Genomic DNA, 22,249 nt, shown 5'->3' with positions numbered 1-22,249 from the left:
TTTTTTTTTTTTAAATTCTTAATCTGACTCTTTCTCTTCTTGACTGCTGCAACACTGGAATTTCTCAATTGTGGGATTAATAAAGGTGTTTCTTATCTAATCTAATGAGAAATGTCCCACAAATTGCAAAAAAAATAAAATAAAAAAAAAATAAATAATAAATATATAATAATATAAATAAGTAGATTCAGAAAAATATTTTTAAAAATAGGGAGAAAAAGAAAAAAAGCTTGAAAAAAAACTTGATTTATTATTATTGTTTTTACATTTTAAAATTATGTTACACAATAAAAAATAAATGAATAAAAATTTAAGCACTTTTTCCAGGTCATTTCCTTTCCATTTTTTAAACTTTCTTTCTTTGTGTTTTTTTTTCCATTTTACTAATTAAATTATAGGATGTTGAGAACTGTAGTTTTAAACTTAACAGAGGAAACAGAGCTGCTCCTCTTTTGTAAACGTGCACCGCGTTTCTCTTAACGGGCAATCAGACAGCAGCTCTGCATCAGTGAGGCGTTACTTCACCCACCCACAACCTGTCCGCGTGTCCCTGTGTGTGTAACAAGCAGAGTGTGCATGTGTTGTGAGCCCATCTATGTAGGCGCATCTTACTGTCTGAATAATGCGCCCTTTTCTGTTGGTCAGTGGTGCAGTCGCTTTCTGCTGCCTCAGAATAACAATGCATCACATCACACCTTTTTCAATCACACCTCTTTAGACCTACACGGCCATGGACGCACAGATAGGTGAAAGCACATTTGCTACTTACACAGTGTCAGTACTGGCCATGAAAATGAAAACTCAATCAAAGTAACAATGGCAGTTGCACTGCACTTTGTGTATGCTACAACTAAATATACTTCATATCTACAGTATGTTGGTGACATTATAATGTGTTTTTTTCTGGGGTAGGAACGGTGACACTGATGTGAGGAACTCTGTCCCACCAAGAGAGATGGGAGCACTTATCACTTCGGGCCCTAAGCAGGTAACACCAAAGCCACACTTACGAAGTGCTTCTTGATTTACAGCACATGGTGTTTGTGATTTACTCCTTCTGCTCTAATGCCAGTTGATCTTTATATATTCTTAACCCGAGGGCTACCCTTGTGTCAAGACATGCTCCAGTCTCAGAGGCTCTTATTCTTGTCTGTGAACTGCAGGGCTGTTTTGTGGTGGAGCTGGACCGCAGCCAGCGTGGCTTTGGCTTCAGTCTGAGAGGAGGGAAGGAGTACAACATGGGCCTGTTCATCCTGCGACTGGCTGAGGACGGACCTGCTCTCAAAGACGGCAGGATACATGTGAGTGTTTTTAGCTTGTCTGTCTCTGTCCTTCGAATAAACCGAGTAATAATAATACTGCACACTATTGCATTTTATATTAAAATGATAGGTGGTACTGTTGGGCTTTTTAAAGGCTGACACTGTCGGGCCACAGGCAGCGACTGAGATGTTTTGACTTCACTTTTGAGGAGCTGTCATGCCATCCATCTTTATTATACAGTCTGAGGTACACTGGCTGGCCACTTTATTAGGTACACCTTGCTAGTACTGGGTTGGACTGCCTTAATTCTTGGTGGCACAGATTCAACAAGGTGCTGGAAACATTCCTCAGAGACTTTGGTCCATATTGACATGATGACATCACACAGTTGCTGCAGATTTGTCGGCTGCACATCCTCGATGTGAATCTCCCGTTCCACCACATCCCAAAGGTGCTCTATTGGATTGAGATCTGGTGACTGTGGAGGCCACTGGAGTACAGTGAACTCATTGTCATGTTCAAGAAACCAGTTTGAGATGATTTGAGCTTTGTGACATGGAGCACCACACCATTACACCACCGCCAGCAGCCAGAACCGTTGATACAAGGCAGGATGGATCCATGCTTTCATGTTGTTTACACCAAATTCTGACCCTGCCATCTGAATGTAGCAGCAGAAATCCAGACTCATCAGACCAGGCAACGTTTCTCCAATCTTCTATTGTCCAGTTTTGGTGAGCCTGTGTGAACTGTAGTCTCAGTTTCCTGTTGTTAGCTGACAGGAGTGGCACCTGGTGTGGTCTTCTGCTGCTGTAGCCCATCTGCTTCAAGGTTGGACAAGGTGTTGGTTCAGAGATGGTCTTCTGCACACCTTGGTTGTAACCAGTGGTTATTTGGGTTACTGTTGCCTTTCTATCATCTTGAACCAAACCCTAGAGATGATTGTGGTTGAAAATCCCAGCAGATCAGCAGTTTCTGACAACCATGCCACATCACTTAAATCACCTTTCTTCCCCATTCTGATGCTCGGTTTGAACTTCAGCAGGTCGTCTTGACCACTTGTCTACATGCCTAAATGCATTGAGTTGCTGCCACATTGACTGGCTGATTTGCATTAACAAGCAGTTGAACAGGTGTACCCAATGAAGTTGACGGTGAGTATATGTGTGAATGTCTGTATTCTTACTCAGACAAAGGAGTCTGATTTTTGACACAGAAAGCAGCAATCAGGCGATAAGGGTTTTAAAGTACCTTGACTCTCATCTTAAGCTGTGTCACAGTGTTTGCCGCAGTTCAAACTGCTAACCGTGTGAATAAGTGAGCCAAATTAGCGAGCAAAAACACAATGACTTCCCACTGTTTTTGAGAACACTGGCGTGCACCTATCCCTTTTACCTCACTTAATGTTCTTCCATCACACCCCAACCTCAGCTCTGCTACAACCACAGGGAAGGTGTGCTTGCAGTTTGAAAACCTCTGAAATTCTGAAAGACCTTCTTGTGTGACATGTTTAGTAACAACAGACTATATCTGCACTACAGGTCGGAGATCAGATCGTGGAGATCAACGGCGAGGCCACCCAGGGCATCACGCACACTCGGGCTATTGAGCTGATCCAAGCAGGAGGCAGCAAGGTTCACCTGCTGCTTCGACCTGGCCAGGGTTTGGTCCCGGATCACAGTGAGTGACTGCTGACAGCCGCATGCATGTACACACATTGTTCCCTCTGCATATAGTTCTACACAGTAGCATATTAACCATACATGTTTCCAAGCTTCTGTATGGATATGCTTGATAGCAGGGTGCTGAGTTTTTTTATTCTCATGCATGTGTTGCAAGCTTCTCTCTTGACCTCTGTCTCTCCTGTCATTCTCTCTACTTCTATCTTGATCTGTGCTCTTTATCTGCTCCTGTTTTCTGCACTGGCACGGCTGTCTATTTCTACCTATTTATCTTTTCCTCCTATAGGTCTGAACTCTTCTTCCACCCTGTGCTTCTACATGAAACCAGAGCATCACTAAAGGCCTCACTGCTTTTCTTGGTCTGTCCCTAATAACCTTGGTAAACCTTGTACTCCTTGTACTTTTGCCTTTGACCTCTCCTTTCAAAGTGACTCATCTCCCAGATTTAAGTGTCGTTCTCTTGTCCCTTCCTTCATCCCCATGATCAATCTGACATAGATCAGTTAGCAGAGTTACTCTTCCCCCTGTGGAGGGCTGAACCAAAGCAGTGAGTCCTAGAAGAACAAACAGACCTGCAGGAGCGCTGGGAGGCTTCAGAGCTCTGCAAGTTATTTTTTGAAAGGGTATTGCAAAAACCTGGGATGCCACTGAACACACACCTCGTCCTGAGCAGAGCAGAAAAATTCTTAACTAGATATTGATCAGCAAGTGGCACGTGGTAAAAGGGATCTGTGTGCATTCACTGGCATCAACCTTTTAATCCAAGAATCCACATTAGAATGAATTTCTATGAGTTTGTCGCTCCTAGAAATCCAAAAGCTCATTTCAGCACCACTAAGTCCATCACTCTTCTTTTTCTCTCTGGTTTTCTGCTGCATATATCTGCTCTCAATCACAGCTGTGCAATTCTTATCAGCTCGGGGGGGAAATTGAAACGTCAGTGGTGGGTGAACACCAGCACCTTTTCCATTGATGGCTATGTCGTCGGCCAATACATATCTCAAACAAGGCAAATATTTAGAGGGATATTACAGAGGGTTATTACAGAAAGCGAGCAAGGTGGATATCTTTTTTCACAATATGAGGAGATTGTGCTTCTGTTGCATGACATGTTTAATTATCTGAATTTATTTATTTATTCTTTATTTTTGAATGTGCAAAATATTCCATGTACGGGATATTTTAGCTTATGCAGATACTTAGAGTTTGTACATTTCTGCTCAGCTAGAACATGTTGCACAGAATTACGTGAAATGACCACGACCTCTCAACGCTGCATTACATGGTAGTGGCACATACTGTGTTGGAATTATGTGGTGGTGGCACAGTTGGGTGTAGGCATCAAAATTACTTGGTTGGGTTTATGTTTTCTTTTAAAATAAGTACATTTCAGTCAGGAACACTTAAGTCAAAGAAAACTTTATTTCCATTTGCAGCATTATATTTGGCGGTATGGCTCTGTTCTGGGGCCTCTCTGCCTTTCCTCAGCCTATGCAGACAGCCTACGTGGAAAGCCTAAGGCGGAGAGAGCACACCTCCCTGCCCTTCCATGCGCCTACATGGAAAGCCTAAGGCAGGGAGAGCAGCAAAGACCCCCGGGAACTGAACAGCGCAGCATCAATGACAAACAGAAATGACATTGATAAGTCAGACACAGCATGAAAAGGAGGAGCTGGGGTGGAGGCAGGTTGCAAAGCAGCTTGCAGAGGAAGCGGCAACAGTAGGCAGGCCAGAGCAGTTTAAATAGGGCGCCCTGAATGAGATTCATCAATTGGTTGCATAGAAAGGAATCATGTGATCTATCAGCTGACTCCCTTCCATCATTCAGCTGCTCCATCAGTTGATTGGGCTGTTTGAGATCAGCTGATGTAGCTGGGATGTGAGCTGAGCTTAACATTGTGTCCTGCCTGAACTAACACTATGCTCAATTTGTTATGTATGGGGTGGTATAGTTTGGTTCAGGCACCAAAACTCATTCTCGGTTAAATTTACTACAGTTGTTATGTCAGAGCGACATTGTTGCGTTGAGGTCAGGCACCAAAACTACCTGCATTTGGTAAAAATAACTATGTTTGTTATGTCAGGGGCAACACGTCTTCAGTTGAAATAAGTACAGTTGTTATACGTGGGGCAACACGTCTGGGTTTAGGCGCCAAAACAATTTGGATAGGTTTTGAAAAATAGTGTTTTCAGTTTGAATAACTACGTTTGTTACGTATGAGGTGGCATGATTGGGTTTCGGGCACCAAAACTGCTCGGTTAGGTTTAGAAAAACGTGTGTGTTTGGTTGAAATAATTACGTTTGTTATGTATGGGATGTAATTTCAACACAGTACCTGCCATCACCACGTAATGCAGTGTTAACAGGTTCTGGTTATTCCACGTATTACTGTAAGACCAGGTTTGTCATCTTCTTACGTCCCATTGCTTGTCTCTCAGGTTCAAAGGACAAAGTAACCATTCCAACCTCAAGCTTCCCCAGACTTTCTGTATCTGACGGGCAGTCATCTCCGGCCTCTCCATCCTCCGTCTCCCTCTCTACCTCTGAACTGTCCCCATCTTCACCCAAAACAACCGCCCCTGATGAGTTCTCCAGGGGGGATCCCAGAGCATCTGGGTCCCCTGGCGCTGGGCAGGAGCATGGTAGGCAGGCTAACCGATCAAGAGGACAGCAGCCGTCTCACCACAACCATAAGCGTACCACCAGTCCCAGCACCCAGACCAGAAAAACGAGCAGGAGTAACTCCAAATCCGCTAGCCCGATGAGAGCCACCGATGGCTGGGCAGATCACGGAGAGCGCTCTCAGAGCCCCAGAAACAATGAGCGAGGCCACAGCGGATCCCTGGAGGACATGAGGAAAGACAGAAAAGCCCAAGGGCAGAGAGACCACCACTCTTCTAGCCCCAGGAAGGGCTCTAAGAGAGAACATGACCCAGCTGTGCCTTTGAAGAACCTGGAGGAGCCCCAGAGCCCCCGGCGTCCAGCTGGCCAACAGCCTAGCGCTGCCTCTGGAGAAAGGAAGGACTGGAGGTACAAGGAGGAGGAAGCAGCCTACTGGCAGGAGAGGGGGGCTCCAGAGAGTGGAGACAAAAGCACGGGGACCAGCGAACGCCACAAGAAGGGCAAAAGGGCTGAGCAAGAGGCAGCGGCACAGAAACCCCAAACGCACAGGGAGAGGGCAGGGTCAGATCTTGATAGCGGCACCCTGACCCGGAGGAGCGGAAGAGAGAGGGGGGATAAGGAATATCGGGAAGAGGTGAACAAGAAGGATCCCAGAGGTTCAAGCAGTAGCATCCAGGACCCCAGCTGCAACGGGAGCACCACCAGCAAGAAGGCTCCCATCACCCCTGGTCCATGGAAAGTTCCCAGTTCTGCCAAGATCCAGTCGCAGGTGGAGACAACGTTTGCAGATGTCTGATACTCCCAGGATTCTTAAAAAAAGCTGAGCCTCTAAAAGATGGACATTCACAATGGAAGGATTTTTATTTCTAGCAATCTCGGACAAAGCAGATCACTGTGTAACCAGCAACATAGCTTCTCATTGCTTTATTTTTTTTCCACCCAGTTTGCCTCGTCAGTTTGCATCAAGCTGCTGATGTCTGATACATGAGTATTAATAAGTATTAGTGTAACAGGTTGGTTCTGAGCGTCTTTTTTGTTGTTGTTGTTGTGTTTTTTGGGATGCGACACTGAAGTCTTTTTGTGCCAATCAGACTCCGGTTATAAAGAAGCTGCTCTGTATTGCACTCACTGTGAGATGAACTGCGCTCCCTGTCTACCCGCCTCGATGAAGGATCCGGCTTTTTTTTGTGTCACTTTGAAGGTTTAAGACACATTCATGCCGTCACTCAGCTTTTCTCCCCCCCCCCGGCGAGATTGATTCACAGTTGCTGTCACTGGTGGATGGACTCAAAAGTGAAGCTGGGTGAGTTTCTCTTAAAAATCGGCTGCAAAGCGTGACACTTACTGTCTTTTTTTTTTTTTTTTTTTTTTTTGTCGCAAACTGTTTGGGTGACTGCATTCATGCACATGAGAAGACTCTTTCATCCCATTAGCTTACCAGAGGGTGGACGGACCACCTGGGAGCTTTATATGCATCAATCAGCAGACCAGATACTTGTGGTTATAATGTTTGTTACATGTGTGTTAATAATAAAGCATAATGTAATTTATTGAAATTATATGTAAACAAAAACTGTCAGTACACATATCCACGCTGAGTCACTTCACCTTCAATGTGGGACTTAACAACAGAAATAAAATGTGTAGGCAAGCATCACCATCTGAGACAACAACACTATGAAAATCTATACATTCTATTTCTACGACTTCACGGTCTGTAAAACATGAATCACGCGAGCCTGATTCATAATGTCGTCTACTGTTCGCAGCTCTGTATTTTATGTCCTCTCTGGCTGTGTGTGTATGTATACAAGCTGACTGGTAGGCCTGTGTATTTTAGATAATCGCTGTAGCATCAACTATAATCTGAGACATATATTATTTAACAAAGTGATGACACGTATATCGACACATAATTTAGATGAGTTGAATTAACAGAGCTTGATTGTAAGAAGTGAGAACTCTGCCTTCGACTTGTTAAGAGTTATTTTTATTATCACAAATGTAGGCACAAAAACATTCTTCCTCATTCTAACCTTCAAATCTATTTTTGATCCTTTTTTTTAAATTTAGTACACGATCCATAATGTGAGAAAAAATCGTATGTAAATGCTTAATTGTTCGTCTTTAACACCATCATGGCTGTCACGTTTGTGTTATAAATACACTCCCTGAGAATGCAGTTAATTTTCCACACATGGAGGGAACGTCATCACAATACGCTCCCCTCTTTGGGAGTTTTATTTGAATTTAATCTATAATCAGATTTAATCAAACAGGGATTAAAGTACCAAATGGAAAAATATATCTATTTTTAATTTATTGGTATGAGTTGTGCCCTGCTCTGGAGACAAAATCTAGTGTCGTCTTAATGTAGCTTCTGTGGAGTACAGAGACATCTAGTGGTTCATGCACTACTCTTCACAAACTGCTTCAAGCGTCCCCTCATCAGCCTGTTAAAGGAAGTAACGTGCATCTATATCGGTCTGTGAGACCACGTACTAATTTATTGTCCACTTTATTGTTGATATGATGGGCTACTGTATTATTTACTGTTCATGCCATTACCATGTATGATACTGTGGCCTTGCATCGCTCCAACATATATATATATATATTAAAAAAAGAAAGAAAGTCTTTTAGTTTTGACATCATGGTAGTTGTAAATGTTTATAAATTGTACAGCACCTGTATAAATCTTTGCCTTCATGCAGGAAAAAAAATCCTCTGTAAATCGTTTCATTATTTTTTTAAGGGAGTCACAAGGAAATGATATAAAATGGGTGAAAAGAAATAATCTGGTCATGGCATTCTGTTCATGCACTGATAAATAAAGGTTTACTGAATAAATGAGACCGATGTGGGTTTATTTATTTATTTATTTTCATAGATTTAAGGGAAGTAAAATTATTCTATTGATCCTGCTCTTATTGGTAAAACAATCAAAGGCCTGTTACAAGATTCACATGTTCCTTCTTGCCTCATATACAGTTTATTTTGGTGGATGTGCCTCTGCAGTGTTACTAAGTATCATTTTTAAAACTTCTTTGACTGCTACCACAGATTATCTCAATACCACAAACCTTGAATTAAAAGCCTGGTCCTGATTAAATGCCTATTCCCTTTTTACGAGCCTAGCGTGGCTCCACATTGTGACAAATAATCACCTGTCTCAATTAGACTCAGAGAGCTTCAAATTTAAATTAAAATTTTTACTTAAAGATCCTAACTTAGGAGTGATTTAGGAAAGTTCTCAGTAACTCTTACCAAGGAAGGGACATAAACATTAACCTTAGTGAATAGGTGTGGTTGCCCCTGTTTCTAGGTGTGATGCTGTCTTTTAACAGATGTGATTGGTTGTCACAGACACGCCCTTTTGTGAGCCTGCAAGGTGTGGACACCCAGTGGGAATGAAATGAACTGCTGACTGTGAAGGCGTTATCAGTGTTAGTGTGATCACTGCTGATGGAAGGTTGAGACAGACCCAAGTAATTTTATTTCTGGTGTTACAGTGTTGGGTGGGAAATGTGTGCGCATCCCTAATCACATCAACCACACATATTATTCCTGCACCATCTAATCTGTAGCCAGCGTTTGGAGAATATTCCTCTGACGTCTTTGTTTCCACCAGTTCTCCTCTGCCTTGTAAGAAAATGTCACAATTCTAAGACTTTCATCACGAGGAGCAGGAAGCTTTGTGGATACGGCCCCTGGTCTGGTTGCCAAGCAAGTCATTGCTTTTTTTAATAGAAGGTATTCAAATGCAGCTTGTTGGTTACCTCAATTTATGTGTCCGTTCCTTGATAATTCTGTAGGTAATTCTTAAACTTTTAGTCCGTAAGAGTCCTCAGATCAAAAAAATCAAACAGGTTTTTCGGTTTAAAAGACTCCTTTGAACACATGAGCAAGAAATGATTTTAACATTATTTTTTGGTCGCAAGACTGTAACGATCATCAAAGTGTGACTCAGTGCTAAAACCTGAGGCAAAACTGATGCAATATACAATTTTTAAAAGCACTACAGGCAGTAGTGACATATTTCCAGCAGGACCTATTATTGTTACCAGCAGTAGAAAAGAGTATAGTGCTTAGATGTGTATGTATTAATTGTTGCATATTGTGTTGCACATTGTAGCATAATACACATATTTTTATACATATATAAGGGCAATGACAGGGTTGACAGTCGCTGCCTCCTCTGTGTGAAATCCACTAGTTTCCCTAGATGACTCTTCCAAATTTTAGTCTTTTATTTTATTGTTTTTAATAAAGAATTTACTGTGTTTTTATAATCCTACTCTGTGTAAAGTGTCTTTGCAAACTCTGAAAAGCTCAACAGAAGTGTGATGTATTACATAAAACTTTATGTACTAGTTTTCTACACTGTAGCAAAATGCACATATTTATATTTTTACATATTTTATTTTTCTGTTTTGTTATAATTCTCTACCCTATACACCAGAGTGACTGTAAGGTATCACAGATTCCTCCCAGAGATCAAAAAAGTATTTTTAATTTCTGATTAATGACCAGTATAATGATTATAGAAAGTAAAACATGTTCCAGTGTGCATACAAGAACCTGACTGGTGTTTTAAGACAGCCTTAAAAAACTGTGAACTCATCCTTTAATTCAGCCTCGCAGTGTAATGAAAGGTTTAGTAACAGCAGTATTTGTGTTTCACACTGACGTCAGGACCGTCCACGGTGAAGCACTGCCTCTCGTGGCTGTGATCAAATTAACCATGACGTCAGCAGAGCAGAAGTGAGTGCGTGCGAGACAGCACGCAGTCCTCACAGTGTACTCAGACTCCCGTGCAGCTTTGCAACACCAAAAAACTACATCACCCATAGCTCCATATAGTACGCATGCGCAGAAGACTCAAAATATTGACACGAACTACAAATTAACGGCAGGAGGACTACAATTCTTCGGGCGCCTGCGCGCTAGGAACCCCGAGTCCTTTAAATGTACTGTACGTGCAAAGATGGCAGCTCAAGTCGACTTGCTCCGTGCCAAAGTAGAAGAGGAGAAGGTGAGGGACAGCCTGGCCAGACTCATCAGAGAGAGGAAGAAGAAGAAGAAGAGGGACCTGTCGCCGCCCGCTGACAAACGGGACAAGTCGGTGAAGGAGGCGAAGAAAGTGAAGCTCCATCACCACCTCAGCCAGCAACAACACGCCGAGCACCGGAGCCACCAGCCGCATCAGCTGCAGCAGAGCCCCAAACCCCTCAAGTTCAGCGCGGAGAAACATGTCCTGCACAGCCACCACCACCACCACCGCCACGGGCTCACCAACGGCACCAAGAGCCTGCAGCCGACTTTACCTCCTCCACCTCCGCCTCCTCCTCCTCCTCCTCCTCCTCAGAGGAAGGTGCCCGAGCAGCTGCAGAAGAAGCGAGCGCTGCCCCATGAGCCACCTGCGCTCTTCACGTTCACGCCGCTCAAAATGGTCAAGGCCAAGCCCCAGGATTTCAAAGACAAGCACCGGGATAAGGAGCTGAAACTGAAGCTCAAGAAGGAAAACACCGAGGCTAACGTGAAACACACGCAGCTGAAGAAGAAGAAGGGTGAGTTTCATTATTCTGTGTATATTCTAAAGGGGGTATTTTATTTAAAAATGACTGTAATATGTATTGTTTTATTTTCTCTCAGTGATACACAGGGGTCAGGTCTTTGGCAAGTTGCAGGGGGTTTACAGTTTTCATTAATCAAGGTTTAATACTATGATGATATGTAAAAAAAATAAATAAATAAATAAAATGTTTTTTGTAATCAGATTTCAGTGGCTTTTACCCATGCCAGTAATTAGGATACACATTATTACAGTATTCAAATATGATCATCCCCAGTATCCTCCGCTGACTGAACTTTGTTTAGCATGCATTTTTAATTTGTCCGAGCTATTTTGGATCAACAGGACCCAAAAAGTACAAATGAAAAACTCAGCATTGTGAATGATAATAAAGTCCCAGTGTCCTCAAATCTCAAATGAGCACTTCCTAATAAACAGCGTCTACGCTTGTTACTGTTGCTAAAATCAAACTGTAAACATAATTAATCATAAATGGAATAGTTAAGAAAGATTCTACAAAGTTCACTCTTTATTCAGGTAATTTTAATTTAGTTATGGCACAAATTACTTAGAAACTATAATAAAAAACAATCAAACAAAACTTTTCATTTCAGCCTTTTTTTAGGGCACACTTCCCTAAAGTGATTCTTACATTCATCGACCGTTAACATGTGCAGCCTATACACTGATTAAAAAAATATTTTAACATTTCAGCTACTAAAATGTGCGTCATTCGTCTTTGGCCTGGCGCCTTTTCCTCCAAAAACATCACTAGAGATGGCTACAGTAGTCTTGAGTCTCCCTAACTAGGCTGGCTGTGGATTTAAAATCCGGAAAGGAAACAGGGACAAATTTATTTGCTTTAAAGTAAGTCAAAGTACCAAATAATCATAAATAGCCCTCTGCAGAACAGCCACCTTGTGCTACATCAACAATGAATGCTCATTTAGATCCAGTAGTAATGTTGATAGGCTGAATTCAACTATGAGGCTCAAATATGTTTTTGTGACTCCAGCCAAAAATGGCTCTTTTGATAGTAAAGGTTGCCGCCCCCTGGTCTGTGCTAAAAGTGCTCTAAAGTAAATTTTGGTGAGGAAACAACTGGCATTTTAAGGAAAAGGACACTTAACTACTTAACTTTCCAAACTGACACAGTTTTCAACAAGCCTATGCACTAAAACAGCACAAAAGAATTCCTGAAATTCAGTTTTGACTTTTGGTTTTGGTAGATTTGGTCCTCCCCCAATGTTGAGTCCATGGCTACGGCCTTGCTTTTACTTGCTGTCTTATAGGAGAGGCAGACTGTGCAATGGTGCCATTATAAAGAACTAAATAGATACATATGCCTTTAAAATCTCATTTATTTGTCTAGCATCAGTCATTTTAAGGTTTGTGACAGTCAAAAAAGTTGGGTAACTCCTCCACAATAATGTTGTGAGTATGGATAGATAGCGTGCTATTGTCACAGGGTGTCTACAGCTCCTTAAAAAGTCTTCAGGTGTCTTAAATTCAGATTCAATGGGTCTTAAATATTTACAGTAACATTACCGTGAAAATATGGTGCTATTAAAAAGGTCTTAAAGAGTCTTAAATTTAACTTGGTTATATCTGTGGACACCCTGTATCAAGCATGATTGTCAGTAAAATAGATTGTGGATGAAAATAATCTGTTGTAGTGCCCAGCAGGGTCACAGATGAAACTACCTGGACCCTGCCCCCCTGACTTTTACCTGTTGTTGTACCTGCAGAGCCGAGGCCCCACAATGAGAACGTCAAATCCTTTACACTGGAGGAATACCTCCTGAAGAAGAAAAAGAAGAAGAAGAAGCACCGTGAGGAGGAGCACAGTGCCAAGAAGGTCCGACACATGCACAACAAAGCTGTTCAGACTGTATGTGCAGGGCTCGGAGCAGATCTCACTCTGCCCGTTCACCCCGATCCGTCTCTGCCTGGCTCCATGAAGCACGAAAGCAACCACCACCCTGTCAGAGACGCTGTCACCAACCACCAACCCTACCTCCAAGCTCTCAAACTCGGACACGTCCCCTTCCTCTCCCACCAAGACCACTACATCCGCAGCTCCTGCCTGCAGACGGGCACCTGGTATGGACGCTTCATGCACGAGGAGAGGCAAGCCAACGGCGGGGGGTTAGTTCTGCACGCCTACGCTGATGAGTTGGCGTGTCTCAGCCCGGCTGAGATGGAGTGCTTCGCCCAGGAGTTTCTGGAGTTGACTTTTGCCGAGAAGACGAGAGGTGCAGCCGCGTATGCCTTGACAGTGGTGCACAATGCAGCCGCCTTCCTACCTGACTTCCTGGACTACTTTGCCTTCAACTTCCCCAACACGCCGGTCAAAATGGAGATACTGGGCAAGAAAGACATAGAGACCACCACCATCGCCAACTTTCACTCTCAGGTATGTGACAAGGCCTCAACAAAGGGTTTGGAATTGCACTCAACATCTGCACTTTTACCACAACCAAGTTTATAGGTCATACTTTATGATGAGAGCGGTGGTCAGTGGGTGTTGTTCATGATCAGCTCAGTCAGCCGAGTTTTTTAATTTAGTTTAAATTAGGGCTGTTTTCAGAACAAAAAAGATTCAATTTACCATCACAGAAATCAAATTTGAGAGGTTGGAACTGGCTAATGTTTGACAGTTTTTGCTATAAAAGTCTGTGGTGAATGAGGTCTAGATAGAAGCAGTCGGAGTGAGTTTCCTCAGAAGGGTGGCTGGGCTCAGTCTAAGAGCTAGGTAGAGGAGCTCGGAGTAGAGCCGCTGCTCCTTTGCGTCAAAAAGGGTCAGTTAAAGGGAAATTTCGGTTTATTTCAACCCGTCTCCTATCGTCCTAAATTTGTTTCAAGTGACTAGTGACATAGAAATAACAGTTAGCATGTTAGCCGTTAGCCTAGATACAGCCGGGGTGCATAGTAGCGTCAGACCTGTTAAAACGTCAGTGAACGGGCAACCTTCAAGTGCAAAGTTAGTCCACTAAACAAGCTTTTTTTCCACAAAGACCGCCTCATATCGTTAGGATAAATGTCAGTGAACATATAGAAAACGACATGTAAACGTGTTGTCTTACCTTACTGGTGTGCTGCCATGTTTGTTTATCCCTCTAGCTCTGCTTTCCATCATATCATATCGCAAGAACAAGAAGCAATCTCATAGCGTGCCTGAACAAGCAGCAACAGCTGGAAGGCAGAACCGGACAGTAGCCTGAAAAGTTCATTCATTTATTTTATGAAAGATTTATAGAATAATGGCTGACTTTTTGCCAGACTTCGACTTTGTGGAGGAATTTGATTTTGCAGAGTTTGATGGCCGCCTTTATTTATTTGAGTCAGAATACACTGACGAAGAGCTTCGTGAAATTGAAGAACAGAGGAGGAGAGAGAGAGAGGCGCAACAGGTAGAGCACGAGAGAGGAGGAATGGCTGCTGCAAGGCTGCGTAGCTCTGGAGATTGGTGGTGTAACTGTGAATGCTGTGCCCCAGTGCCCACAGAAGAGGAATGCCTCTGTTGCAAGGAATGGGACCGGCTGCAGCCTTATTTTCAAGGTCTGGATGTGACCGAGGACGAGACACCTCCACATGGAGTAACGTTAGTATCCAGCTGGGCTTTATCTAGAGCTGGCAAGATATATTTCGGCCGCGCTTTGGAAAGCAGAGCTAGATGGTAAACAAACATGGCACCACACCGGTAAGGTAAGACAACATGTTTACATGTCGTTTTCTATATGTTCACTGACATTTATCCTAACGATATGATATCGTCCTCTCCCTGTTGCGCCTCTCTCTCTCTCCTCCTCCGTTCTTCAATTTCACGAAGCTCTTTGTCAGTGTATTCTGGCTCAAATAAATAAGGGCGGCCATCAAACTCTGCAAAATCAAATTCCTCCACAAAGTCGAAGTCTGGCAAAAAGTCAGCCATTATTCTGTAAATCTTTCATAAAATAAATGAATGAACTTTTCAGGCTACTGTCCGGTTCTGCCTTGCAGCTGTTGCTGCTTGTTCAGGCACGCTATGAGATTGTTTCTTGTTCTTGCGATATGATATGATGGAAAGCAGAGCTAGAGGGATAAACAAACATGGCAGCACACTGGTAAGGTAAGACAACACGTTTACATGTCGTTTTCTATATGTTCACTGACATTTATCCTAACAATATGAGGCGGTCTTTGTGGAAAAAAAGCTTGTTTAGTGGACTAACTTTGCACTTGAAGGTTGCCCGTTCACTGACGTTTTAACAGGTCTGACACTACTATGCGCCCCCGCTGTATCGAGGCTAATGGCTAACATGCTAACTATTATTTTTATGTCACTAGTCACTTGAAACAAATTTAGAACGATAGGAGACAGGTTGAAATAAACCGAAATTTCCCTTTAAGAAGGTTCAGGGATCTGATCAGGATGCCTCTTGGGCGCCTCCCGTTGGAGATGTTCCGGGCACGTCCCACTGGTAGGAGGCCCCGGGGCAGACCCAGAACACGCTGGAGGGATTACATATCTCATCTGGCCTGGGAACGCCTTGGGGTCCCCAAGGGGGAGCTGGAAAGCATCGCTGGGGAAATGTTGCGGGGGTGCTGTGCTCAGCCTGCTGCCCCCGCGACCCAGCTTCGGATAAGAGTGTGAAAATGGATGGATGGATAAAACAATTCATATCAATCAAGAAGTGGCCGAGATGACGCATGGAAGAACAATTAGCAGACTGCAGTCTGTTAGATAAAAATAAGTTCAGTGTTGAGTATATGTATGACATGTTCACTCCCCAGGAGTTGACTCAGTTGTTCAGTGTGCTGTTGCTAAGTTGTCCCTGTTCTTACAGAGATCTAATGGAGTTGCTTTTGCTCCACGTCAGTGCAGGATCAAACCCGCACTCTCTGCCTGATACAGATGGCAGAGAGGAGAAACACTGAGCCAGGATGTCTGCATGTGTGATGTTAGATCTGCGGAGGACACACAGAGAGCTCAGCGGTTTTCTGTTTATGCAGGGAAAGTAGACTTAGTTTGGTAATTTCACCACTAGAGAGTCCAGAGAATAAATTGATGCTTTGAGAGCAGAGTGATTGCACTAAAATGCTTCGTTTGTATCTGCTGCACTTTACTTGGTCAGTGCTTTACATAAAGCTGCATACAGCAGGCCTTTAGATAGAAACACAGTGACTGCAGTATTCACATCAGGATGATAACGTTATGCAGATTCATGTAGCTTTAAAACCTTTCCTTACAATGATTACAGTCTGGTAAATTTTCTATGCAGGTACCAACACGGTGGTAGCTGTGAGTTGATTTATAAAAACATAATATAAAGCTCAGAGGCTGTGGTCCGCAGCTTATCGCCTACACACACTCATAAGCATGTGAGGAGTCCAACAGTGTGACTGTGTGTGGATTCCCAGAGTAAAAAGGATCCGTTAGGCATGATGTGCTGCCGCGGCTTCGTCACAGCCTCTCCCCTGTGGTGCGAGTGTAAATTCTACATCTAGCTTAAAGGATTACGTCGGACAAAAGTAATACTGTAAAGTCGATACTGCCTCCTCGGAGCAGTAATTCTGTTTTCCTCAAAGTAGGACGGTGATGACGGTTCCTGTGTAGCGTTAATAATCATATCTCGTTGATACATCTGCAGCAGACGCCTTTTTAAAGACGGTTTCAAACTTGACAAGATAAACACTCTAAGCGTGTCCCTTTGTGTTTCCTGTTGGGTTGTTTGTTAATGCAGTAGCAGACAGGAAGTAAACACGGACCAAAGCTGTTGTTCTGGCAACAGAATAGCAATGAAACAGTCTGTGCACTAACAGAAAAACAAAGTATACTAAAGCAATAAGTATAAAGCATGTACAGTGTGTGGTCACGTTGAATGACTCGAGGTGTTTCTCTTGTCCCAGGTGAGCCGGACTTACTGTTCAGGAACCTACCGGTCCGGACCCATGAGGCAGATCAGCTTGGTGGGAGCTGTGGACGAGGAAGTGGGAGACTATTTCCCAGAGTTCCTCGACATGCTGGAGGAGTCACCGTTTCTCAAGGTCAGAGGAAGATTTATTTTTATCATTTTTATACACTGATCAGACACAAAAGTAAAACCACTGGCAGGTGAAGTGAGTGACAATGATCATCTTGTTACGGTCTTCTCTTTGGAAACCTTGGGTCCTGGCATTCATGTGGACACCACTTGATACTCACCGCATATTCGAACACTGTTGCAGACCGAGTATGTGTATATAGAGATGTGTTTTTTGGTGTTCGTATGACGGCCACTTAAATAGATAAGATAATCATGTTATTCACTTCACTTTCCAGTGCTTGTAATGTCGTGGCTGATGGGTGTAAATATGCTGATGGGTCATAATCGGAGGAGAAGTTTGTCCTCACACAGCAATGACAGTCACAGCAGGAACATGCATCCTTAACCTGCGTCCATAACCTCCACTAGACCCCCTAAACCCTATAGGTTTCAGGAACATACAGTGTGTTTTACTTGTTATAATGTGTGTGTGAATGTTGGTGTGTGTGTCACCACACAGATGACATTACCGTGGGGAACACTCTCCAGTCTGAAGCTGGACTGCCGCTCCCAGAGTGACGACGGGCCCATCATGTGGGTGCGGCCAGGAGAACAGATGGTGCCCACGGCTGACATGCCCAAGTCGCCTTTCAAAAGACGCAGGTACAGCTACAGCTGCAAAGCCAATATATAAACACAGAGTTGTGTTTAGGTGTGCTTGTGCAGACTGAAAACCTGTCCTCTTGTCCTTTACACGTCTACTCGCATGTTTTTATTTAGGTCCATGAATGAGGTAAAAAATCTACACTACCTGCCGAGGGCCAGTGAACCCAGAGAGGTTCTGTTTGAGGACCGGACGAAGGCCCATGCTGACCATGTAGGGCAGAGCTTTGACTGGCAGAGCACTGCTGCTGTCGGGGTGCTGAAGGCAGTGCACTTTGGAGAATGGTAGGTGAAAGGCTTTGATAAAAATGCTGTTAAATAATCAGTAATGTTTAGAATGACATAATGGTATCTGATGAGGAATTATTATTATTATTATTATTATTAATGATTATTTACCTCAGTTTTGGTGTTCATTTCCGATCTAGAAACTGCTTTTCACTGACTGTTAAAACTTCTTTTACCAATATTGGATGATGCTGGTGTTTTACACTGGCTTCAGCTTAATTTTAGATGAATACACTTCAGTTGACCTCAATATTTAAAGCAATTTTTGGTACCTTTCTCCTCTAATTATCTATCGAGACACTAAGTTTGTTTAATTATGTTTTATAACTTTATACTAAATGCTATCACTGACATTAACACTTCTATAATCTATAATTTCGGCCCCGATCACACATAAAGCATTTTGCAGGTTGCAAAATATGAGGCGCACTGCACTGTCTCTTTTTTGATTGAATGCCACTAGTAAAAAAAAAAAAAAGACACTTGCTGTGCCTTTTTATTGTTGCCGGGCAACCACCCCAACACCTCCTTGCCCTAACCTTCCTGTGTGATCAATCAGCTTCTTTTTTTTCCTTGACAGTAATTAGTAGCTAGTCACTAAAATGTTGAGGCAGAGGGTACTGTCTGTAGCTCTGGTTGAGGGTGAGAGGCTGTCAGCAGATAAACAGAGATCTGTGTGGGTACATGAGACCCTAAAAAAGAGGGTGGATCCCGGGGAGTACTACTAGTTTGTCCAGGAGCTTTGCCACATTGATGGATGTTTCCAGGCACTTTTTAGGATGACTCGGGGGTAGTTTGGCAACCTGCTGTCTATCATCAGGCCGTATAGCTCTGGATATCCAGCAACCGCTACCACCAGTTTCTCCTCCATCTCCTCCACCAACTGTAAATCTGTGTTGTGATCACCACAGAAGGTCCGCCTCTTAAATCATCTGATTGGACAATGGGGGAAAAAAAAGAGATGACATGGGGTGCTTTCCCACTCTAAGTAGAAGTTTTTTTTTTCAACTCGAGGAGTTCAGAGTGTCTGGAAAAAAAACACCATGCTCCAAGAGTGCAGAAACGCGAGGCACCCCAACACAAAAACTGCAAGCAGTCTCATTAAAAACAATGACAAAAAGCTGCCTCCAGCTGCTGAAACACTTTCTGTGTGATCTGGGCTTTAATGATTCATGACATGCTCTGTTTGTCTATCTTATTAGTATTCCAGCAGAATTTCCAGCAGGAAGGACAATTGACTTGTCTGTGTGTTTCATGTGTGTTTGTAATGTGTTCCAGGAATAACCGACCTCGGATAACCAAAGATGTGGTGTGTTTCGACGCTGGGGACTTCAATGAAGTTGTCCAGAGGCTGCAGCTGGATCTGTATGAACCCCCAGTGTCTCAGGTTAGAATCCATGATCTGTTAGGACGTGTATCATATCAGATGTTTTTATTATACTACAGGTATACTGCTAAAACTTTAAACATAAAACCTTGTTTGTCTTCACGCAGTGTGTCCAGTGGGTAGACGATGCCAAACTCAACCAGCTGAGGAGGGAAGGCATCCGCTACGTGCGCGTCCAGCTCTGTGACGATGACATCTACTTCATCCCGAGGAATGTCATCCACCAGTTCAAGACAGTGTCGGCCGTCTGCAGCCTGGCCTGGCACATCCGCCTCAAGCAGTACCAACCAGAGGGGAAGGACAAGGAGGAGGAGCAGCGGCCCAGTGATCCCAGCCCCACCTCAGGGCGATTCTCTTTTTCCTCCCCCGCCAGACCTGACGCCACCATTACCCCCTGTGCACGACCACAGGGAGACAACATCCACGGTGGGGTGGCCAAGACAGAAGAACCAGAGTTCCAGAAGCCGGCGACACCGAACCAGGAGCCTCAGCCGGCCCCTCCGCAGCCCACCAAATCTGCTCACGTACCCCCGAGATACCAGGAGCCCCACCTTTCTTTGGAAGCAGTCCACGCTGGATGTACACCTTCAAAAGAGCCCACCCTTCCAAAAGCTCTCGGCCACACGGCGGGCTTCCCTAAATGACCTTTCTTTCTTCCTACAGTCTCTCTCTCGCCCACTTCGGGAGGAGCATATGTGAAGGAATTGTAGACTCAAACTGACATTTGTGTCAATCAGGAAGCCTTTAAATTATTCTTTTTTTAATCTTTAAATGTCGATAAAATGTTCCCATAGGATGTTTTTCAGCAAAGGGACTGAATGGGACTCTGTAACACTTTTTTTGTTTGATAGCACCGAAACTGGAACTCTCTACTGTCTTATTCAGAAGGTGTGCATCATGTAAAGGAACTATTATTTTTAGACTGACAATATAAGTTGCCACATTTACTGTAAGAGACACTTTTTTGGTTTATGTTCAAGGCTCCGCTGTTTCTTTTGTTGACAGAAAGATTTCATGGAAGATGGCAGGCCGTGGCAGGCGGATGATTGTTCACGTACATAATATATGATTACTCTGGAAGCATGATACTGTCATAATTTTTTTATTCGTCTCAGTGACAGTGGCAGATAGACTAACCATACCCAGACATTGTCAGTGGTCTGTAAAGCTTGGCACATATTGGATGTCCTGAGGCCTGTACTACGAAGCCAGATCAACTTACCCAGGATATCTTCTCCTTATCTGGCTTGACTAACCCTAACATTGGCCGTCTGGATAACCGGTACTACAAAGCTGGTTATCAACAAGTTCAGTCAGCTCTGGGTATTCCTATCCAGCCATGAGCACATTCATGTTAAGAAGGCAGGGGTGTTGATTATGAGCGACATCATCACCGAAAGTGTCTGGGACTGCGAGACAGTAAAATGTTAATGGCAAGAGATGAAAATGATTTTCTGTAATCTTATAATGGAAAATTTACAAACATTGAAAATACTAGCCAAAAATTAACCATTGGCCGAGACTCAAATTACACGTAGGTATATGTGACATTAGTTCAGAGTATTTTTTTGTTGTTTAGTTGGGTGGTGATCTTCAGTGATCTGATTGGTCAGAGGTCGGGGTGATGACATAATTTGCTCCAGAGCAGGTTAGCTGTTCAGCACGAGTTACCACGGTGATTGATCCCGTAAAAAGAGAACCAGCTTCATAGTACCGAAAACCCAGACCTCAAACCCAACCTTGCTAACTCCAAATCCTGCTTCGTAGTACAGGCCTCAGGGTTGGTAAGAGACAGTAAAAATAGGAAGCTAAAAATGAATGTTTGTGTTTTTTTTATAAATATTTCTTTTAAATTCAAAAAGATATCCTTTGGGTTGAAACTCAAAGGAGCTGTATACTACATTTAGAGCATTAACATAGCAGCAAACAGCTATGTGGTATGTAAAGATACAGTGGAGTGATGGCATCCTGAGGAGAGGATGAACTCACACTCCTGTGTGTGTTGTAGTCCAAGCTCCTCTGTTCTTTGTTGAGGTAGACGGTCCGGCTGCACATAGTCTCGCTCACCAGACCTTTCTCAAGAAAAGAAAGGTCTGGTTGGGCCAACTCTCACTGTAAGATTGGAAACAAAAACGCCCCGGCTGCTTGTATTTCTTTCAACCAATCACAATCGTTCTGGGTGGTGCCACAGCAACGGTGCGCTTGCCAAAATATTGCCGGGGGGAAATAGGTTTTGGTGTAACACGCCCACAAAAATATCGCCTACAGGACGCGAACCATGGCAGAAAAATGGCTACATCTCCGCAAGATCAAACACCACAAAAGTTAGTAAAGGACGTGTTGAAAATTGCTACACAACCGGAGGTGGTAGGGTGGGACTTCCCCCCAAGTTAACACCTTTATATCTGTCAGCACTGTTGTTGTTGTTGTTAGCGCTGTACATGCTGTTATGGTTCGTGTCCACATGGGGTTGTTTTTCCTCTCAGCGCTGGCATCTTTTTTTGTTGTTCCTAATGAGTAGGGGGTGCATGCGGCCTCCTAGAGAGAAAGCACTGCGCCCAGCGTCTTTTTCTCATAGTGCTCCACCTTTTTTTGTGTACGCACTGTGAATGCTTCTAGTTGAAGTTCACTGAACTTTCAGAAAGGTGTCAGTGATGTCACTTCCACTAGGCTGCTGTGTACTGTCACAATAAAGTCAGCAAAGCTCATTTTGGGAAGCATGTCAGCTTATAGACACTGGATGTTGATGGTGAGTGTTTT

General features: G+C 43.5%; 3 protein-coding genes across 5 annotated transcripts in view; 2 read left to right on the top strand and 1 right to left on the bottom strand.

The window, feature by feature from the left end:
- magi3a (membrane associated guanylate kinase, WW and PDZ domain containing 3a) overlaps nt 1-8,421 on the top strand; it is a 199,109-nt gene extending 190,688 nt beyond the window's left edge. Inside the window, exons 18-21 of the mRNA XM_049580722.1 lie at nt 913-988; nt 1,164-1,301; nt 2,805-2,943; nt 5,385-8,421. Coding sequence (XP_049436679.1) covers nt 913-988; nt 1,164-1,301; nt 2,805-2,943; nt 5,385-6,364 — 1,333 coding nt within the window. The 3' untranslated portion in view covers nt 6,365-8,421. The remainder of the gene's footprint in view (nt 1-912; nt 989-1,163; nt 1,302-2,804; nt 2,944-5,384) is intronic.
- The window catches only part of cd34 (CD34 molecule), a 286,734-nt gene that overhangs the window by 108,881 nt on the left and 155,604 nt on the right, over nt 1-22,249 (bottom strand). The gene's annotated exons all lie outside the window — the stretch shown is intronic.
- Nucleotides 10,186-20,394, top strand: LOC125891429 (lysine-specific demethylase 9). The gene is made up of 7 exons (XM_049580725.1): nt 10,186-11,138; nt 12,892-13,559; nt 17,036-17,173; nt 17,672-17,814; nt 17,932-18,099; nt 19,381-19,489; nt 19,597-20,394. The coding sequence occupies exons 1-7, from the start codon at nt 10,556-10,558 to the stop codon at nt 20,131-20,133; spliced, it is 2,346 nt and encodes a 781-aa protein (XP_049436682.1). The 5' UTR covers nt 10,186-10,555; the 3' UTR covers nt 20,134-20,394.

This window comes from Epinephelus fuscoguttatus, linkage group LG7 (assembly GCF_011397635.1).
Source record: "Epinephelus fuscoguttatus linkage group LG7, E.fuscoguttatus.final_Chr_v1".
In the NCBI taxonomy this organism is placed as follows: Eukaryota; Metazoa; Chordata; class Actinopteri; order Perciformes; family Serranidae; genus Epinephelus; species Epinephelus fuscoguttatus.
Note: the sequence above shows the minus strand (reverse complement) of the source record. Positions and strands in the feature narration are given on the sequence as shown.

Excerpts from the sequence above, each read along its gene's own strand:
- LOC125891429 (XM_049580725.1), top strand. The coding sequence starts at position 10,556 with ATGGCAGCTCAAGTCGACTTGCTCCGTGCCAAAGTAGAAGAGGAGAAG. Across the intron at positions 11,139-12,891 it reads GCAGCTGAAGAAGAAGAAGG|AGCCGAGGCCCCACAATGAG; the intron begins GTGAGTTTCATT and ends TTGTACCTGCAG. Across the intron at positions 13,560-17,035 it reads TCGCCAACTTTCACTCTCAG|GTGAGCCGGACTTACTGTTC; the intron begins GTATGTGACAAG and ends CTCTTGTCCCAG.